Source organism: Monopterus albus, unplaced genomic scaffold, assembly GCF_001952655.1.
Source record: "Monopterus albus unplaced genomic scaffold, M_albus_1.0 scaffold144.1, whole genome shotgun sequence".
NCBI classification, from domain to species: domain Eukaryota; kingdom Metazoa; phylum Chordata; class Actinopteri; order Synbranchiformes; family Synbranchidae; genus Monopterus; species Monopterus albus.
The window spans coordinates 551,790-557,867 of NW_018128024.1; the positions used below are offsets into that span (position 1 = coordinate 551,790).

Sequence of the window (6,078 nt, forward strand, 5' to 3'; positions counted from 1 at the left end):
CAGTAGTAGCAGTAACAAGGCACACACAGGGAGAAGTAGTCTGGTAGGCACCAGTGAGTGTATTATCAATTTCCAGTCATACAGGACAATTACACAATCCATAGAAGCATATCTCTCATCCAGAACAATTTATCCAAATATCTCTCTGATAAAGAACGCAATATATATACGTTTTGTCATCATTTCGTCACCATTACCACCATCACAATATGTGCTCGCTTTTTTATACCTGGCAGAAGTACCACCTTTTAGCATCTTTGTACAACAGAAACAAATTGTTAATGCCACCTCCCCCTTTTGATACAAGCTCAACAAACAAGACTTGAGAGAATTAGCCTACTAGCCTGCATCGTTGCACAGTTACAAAAGAAAAATACAACCTGCCTCACAATGAAACACGTCTTCTCAAACATTTCATATATATGAAATTTACTTTCCAAGGGTAATTTATTTTTCAAGAACAGATAAGCTATACTGCATATTCTAATTATACATATACTGAAAAATGGCACAAGATGGCTGTCCTTCATCACAGTTGTTTAGGACAGTTTTCTTCCACTCCCTCATGATTCCTGAATCTTATTTTGGCATTTTTGAACATCCTGTTTCTATAAGCTAACAAACTACCATCCTCACAAAACTACCGGGCTTTGTCATTTGTAAAATTCTCCAAAAATGGTTGTTCACAAGCTTAGAGATATGCCCTCTGTTGTTAAAACACAGTGTAATGTGATGAATGTTTTCGGTAATGAATCAGGAGAAAGTAACGTGACACAGACTTGTGCTCTTGCTGACTACATGTATAAAGACTTTTATCTTCTGACTGCTAAAAATTAGAAACTTTTCAGATAAGCTCACCACAACACTGAACAAAAGTGTAGAAGTATTTCATCCAATAGACAAAAGTAAAGTCAACAGGAAACCGATTAGTACTGAAAACAATCATAGCAAGCAATTGGTCAGTTTTCACTTACACTGTATGAATATTACCAATATGTGATCATAGTACACTCATCAATATTAGTGATAGGTTGTCATAGTCAAAATACAATTACAGAGAGGGTGACAGAGACAGAACAAGTTCAGGGTGGAGGTCGGCCTCCGACCTGAACCTGCTGGTGTGAGTAGCCGGGCAGCATTCAGAAGTGAGTAAGACAGAAATACAGCTAGTATAGCTGAACCCAGAGCAGCAGTGTAAACCACAGTAGACTGAAAACAGAATTAGTCTCCTACCGATTAACTTGACACATGAATATCTCATTATTTCTCATGATTGTTAGCATTTGAGCACCTGTCTGCATTTCCATCAGAGTGTTTGGCCCTTTGGGAAACATGCTTATTTGATTTCTTTCAGAGTTTGATGAAAGTATTGATGCCATTCTCATGTCATTATGTTAATTTAGCCATCTTAACTTGGCATAAACACTAGAAGCAAGGAGAAACAACTAGCTTGGCTCACTTAAAAGTGAGAAAATACAACTATGAACACCTCTAAAGATCACTAATCAATTCATAGTATCTCATTTGTTTAACCCTTACACAAACCTGAGCTAATGCTAACAAATTAATCTGCTAACATCTTTAATGCTGAGTGTTAAGCTACGTATAAAAGAAATCTGATAACATAACACTAATTCATGTTGAGGGGATGCTTAATGTGGTTTTTAAAACCAGATTTATTACAAGTTATGTTAGCATACATATTCAAGACAAGTATAAAGTGCAGTTTTAGAGAGAGCAGCCTTGCTGCAAGACTATTTTGTCTTCCCACATTCACATTGTTTTTACATTTGCATTTTTCCTGAACTACATAAAAACTGTAATGATGGACATTTTCTTTTTGCTGTGGAGAGTTTTACTATTAATGGGTAGTTGTTTTATGCATTTCATCCCTCATCATCAACTTTTTTACAGAATCAAAAAAAGGCAAAAACTGGAGTGCATTTTTGTGAAACTCCAGTTTAAAAATCTTGCTATACAATCTAAAAATATTAGTCCACTTTAGTTTTAGTAGGCATTTTTGAGCTTTGAGGAAGACTGGTGAGCTGTTTCCCCTTCCTTCCATGCTTACTGTTGATAACCTCCTCATTCACCGATCTTAGCTCCATAATTAACACTATAACACAAGACTGATATCAATCTACTCACTTCACTTTGGCAAAGAAAGAAAAAAAAATCATTTTCCCAAAATGCCCAACTATAATAATGGACACTGCCTGAATGCAGCCTGGATATGACATCATGTTGATTTTTTTTTTTAAGTATTACTTTTGCGTAAGTTTTTGAGGTGTGGGGGATTACTAGAGCAGCCCAGTGATATGTGGCATGGTCAGTAGGTTGTGTGAGTGTACTCAGAGTTAACAAATGAGAAGCCTTGGAATTCTTCCTGGTCCAGGTTGGCTATAAGATCCTGATCTGGGGGGGTCAGCTCTGGGGCGTGGCGTGTGAAAAAGCGATCAAAGTTCTCCGCATCACGCCCACACTGCCATGGAGAGGAGAGGAGAGAGAGAGGGAGAGATGGAGAGAGAGATGGAGGATGGAGTGAGTTTGATGAGGGATGTGAAGAAAAAAAGAAGAACAACAAACGACAAAGAGAAAAAAAGAGAGATACAACTAAAACATGGCGTCAACCAATCAAATCACTTACAGCCGAAACTGTGGATTTCCATTGGTCCATATGTGAGCCAGTGACATCTCAGCTTCATCACTGGTGACTACACTCACAAACCTCAACCGTGCATTTGTCAGAGTAGAGACCAACGGCAGGTGATCGTTGGGTTTGGGGGGTGAGCAACCTATAAGTTTTGTCTATAACTTACCTTGAAAGTTTGACTATGTTGCTTTTTTTTCTTCCTTACTGTAACTAAGTTATTAGGTAATCAGTGAAGTTCAGGTTTTATTCAACAGCTGAAGAGTGTGTGTGTGTGTGTGTGTGTGTGTGTGTGTGTGTGTGTGTGTGTGTAAACTACTCACAGCTTTAGGTTTGAAAGGTGGTTGGACCTCCTTATTCTCCAGTTTTTCCCAGTCTATATAGCGGAAGAAGGCGTGCTCCTTGATGTCTCTCTCCCCCTCTGGACCACAGCCCAGACGCTTACCTGGGTGTTTGGTCATCAGCTAAATTCACACAAACAACAAAAGGAGAGTTTGGAGTCTGTGTATAATGTTGTCCTTTTCTAAACTGATCCCTACCCACTAGGCCTTCAGGCTGGAAAGTGCAGCTTTACTGTAGGTTGATGTGCTTTATCAAACTGTTTACAGTTGCAACTTGTATTCATAATTTTTGTTTTTGTCCCTAATTGTTTGGTACTCTGTTTATGGTTACTGGAGAATGATAAGTCAGCTGTGGTTGTAGCCTCACTAACACAACTTCACATCTATAAGCCCTTAAACATGGCATCCCCTCCAGTGTTCAGTTGGTGGGAGAAGGGTTTAGGGATTAGGACCGAGTCTGTAGATTTGAGTGCATGCTCTCACCCCCTTGCAGATAGCAACAGCTTCTTTGGACATGGATTTAGGGTAAGAGACATGATGCTCCATGATCGACTGGAACAGTTCATCTTCATCCTCTCCGTCAAAAGGCGGCTGGAGAGGCATAAACACACGATCATTCTCAGTTCTTGTGAGTGTGGTTTATGTAAAAAAAAAAAAGTTAACCGTTTAAGTATACAAACCTGTCCAGCAAGCATTTCATAGAGCAGTACTCCAAAGGCCCACCAGTCCACAGACTTCCCATAAGGCTGATAGGCTATGATCTGCAAGGAAGAGAACAAGTCTCAATGAAGAGGTTAAGAGATTTTAAAAAACACCAGTCAGCCACCTCACATGTAAACACACCTCTGGAGCAATGTAGTCTGGTGTTCCACAGAAAGTCTTTGTGGTAACTCCATCGAACATGTTCTCTTTGCACATGCCAAAGTCAGCTATCTTTATATGGCCTTCAGCATCCAGCATCACGTTATCCAGCTTCAAATCCCTGTCAACACACACACACAGACATTAAATGTATGGTTTTGTTTTCTCAAATGAGTGTTAGCTGCACCTACAGACTCACGCTGATTCACAAATGGACTCACCGATACACGATGCCTTTGGAGTGAAGGAAGAAGAGTCCTATGGCAATCTCTGCAGCATAGAACCTAAAATACAGACAAACACCAGTTTCTAAACATATTCATACACCTGCACTGACCTGGACAAACAGCAGTAATTTTCAATTTTCATAAATTTTATATGATGAAATAATGTTATTGTGAACACGCTAAAAAATGTAACAAATACTGTACATACACAAGTGTCACATTAGCAGCTAAGTGCCATCATCTGAAACTAAATTAGTGCATCCTTTAACATTTTTTGTTGTCACATCAGCCCACAATATTTCAAAGATACAGACATTACACAACTTACCTAGAACAACACAGTAGATCAAGAAATTACATTAAATTATCAGTGATAAGAGAAAAAGTGGAGCAAACTGAGCGAAACAAGATTCCTTGTCTGTAACTTTTGATGGCACTGTTGTGCGGGGCTCCCTTGTAAAAAAGGTTCTTAACCTCAACAGGATTCTCCCGTTTAAATACAAAGTGTTTAGCGATTATTTTTACCCTCACATAAAATGTCCCATTATTAAGCTCTTCTCTGTGGGTACTCACACAGCATGAGGCTCCTTGAATTTGCCAACCTGTTGGATCTGGTACATGAGGTCTCCTCCGTTTATATACTCCATCACAAAATACAACCGGTCCTAGAGAACATAAATGAAGACATAAGGAACGAGAAGAGAATGAAGGACCAGGGCTACATCAATCCAGAGCCGGCACTGTTAGCGGTTGTATAAAGGATTGTTACAGGGTTTGCACTATTGAATACAGGCTTTTCAAAATATAATGTTGAGTGTGTGTGACCACCATCTTCAGGATAAGTGGTATAGATAATGGATAGATGTGTGTGTTCGAAATCAACAGTCATGAAAAACTGTACAGGGAAAAAAAAAAAAAAACGCAATGTATTGTCACATTTTTACACATAATACACATAAAATAAACTGACTCTTTTTGCATGTTTAAAGCTTCTTACTCGTTGTCAGTGTGAGGGCAGTTTTTCCATGTATTAGACAAGTTGTGCATTGTCATGCTTCTGCATGTGCTCGTCTTTGTTAATGCAAGACAGTGCCCTACCATGGTTTGGAAACAGGAATGCAGCTGAGTTAGGAAAGGTGGTTTCCCAGACAGAGCGAGGACTCTCTTCTCCACCATGGTGCACTCCACATCATCGTCCTGGATCACCACGTCCTTCTTCAGGATTTTGATGGCATACAACTCATCTGTACCTTTCCTCTCAGCAAGCATCACCTGAAGGAGGGAATAAAAAGTACGATATTTAAATCAACTTCACATGAATTTCATTTTCTACCAGCAAATGGTTCACGTTTTCCAACAAGAAGCACAAGTGTCTGTGTACAGTATGTGCATCACCTTGCCGAAGCTGCCTTTGCCCAGAACCATAATGAAATTGAAGTCGGAGAGCTTGACACGGTCCTGATTGCCGTTGCTGTCGTACTTGAACACTGAGGAAGAGGAAGAAGAATCTGTGGGCTTCCCTGGACCCACCCTCGCCCTCTGAATTACAGGTCAAGAAATGAGGGAATATTAAATAAGGTTTACATAAAAACAAACAAAACAAAACAAGGACCACACAAATTAAACCAGTTGTACCTCAAACTTTTGTCGTAGCTCCTCATTACCATCCTCTCCATCTGGCTGGACGGGAACATTAAAGTATTCTCCTTCCTCCTGGGACAGAAGCTTGTACCTAAACCCCAGAATAAAAATGGAGCAATGTCAGACAAAATCCAGGATTATCACCAGACTATGACAAAAAAACCCTTAAATATTCATACCCCTCTTCCTTCTGCCTTTATTTCTGTCTATACTTCTTCTGTCTATATATACTGTCTATACTATACTATATATTTCTCATTTTCCCAGTTTTCCTACTCCTCTACCTCCCATTTCCTCATCTCAACATCTTACCATCCGTCTATTCCTTGTTTCTGTAGCTCTGAGATCCCAAAGGACA

At 39.5% G+C, this 6,078-nt stretch overlaps 1 protein-coding gene across 2 annotated transcripts in view; it reads right to left on the reverse strand.

Moving 5' to 3' along the window:
* The window catches only part of LOC109968203 (protein kinase C beta type-like), a 31,846-nt gene that overhangs the window by 4,127 nt on the left and 21,641 nt on the right, over positions 1–6,078 (reverse strand). The window contains exons 7-17 of one of the 2 annotated variants that reach the window (XM_020614289.1): positions 6,033–6,078; positions 5,715–5,811; positions 5,475–5,618; positions 5,178–5,351; positions 4,653–4,744; positions 4,074–4,136; positions 3,835–3,973; positions 3,672–3,752; positions 3,475–3,582; positions 2,974–3,114; positions 34–2,482 (exon numbers count right to left, since the gene is read on the reverse strand). The exon at positions 6,033–6,078 is cut by the window's right edge and continues 44 nt beyond it. In XM_020614289.1, the coding sequence (XP_020469945.1) occupies positions 2,330–2,482; positions 2,974–3,114; positions 3,475–3,582; positions 3,672–3,752; positions 3,835–3,973; positions 4,074–4,136; positions 4,653–4,744; positions 5,178–5,351; positions 5,475–5,618; positions 5,715–5,811; positions 6,033–6,078 (1,238 nt within the window). In that variant the 3' untranslated portion in view covers positions 34–2,329. Of the gene's footprint in view, positions 1–33; positions 2,483–2,973; positions 3,115–3,474; positions 3,583–3,671; positions 3,753–3,834; positions 3,974–4,073; positions 4,137–4,652; positions 4,745–5,177; positions 5,352–5,474; positions 5,619–5,714; positions 5,812–6,032 lie in introns of those variants that run through there. The other variant, XM_020614290.1, reaches the window with a different exon arrangement.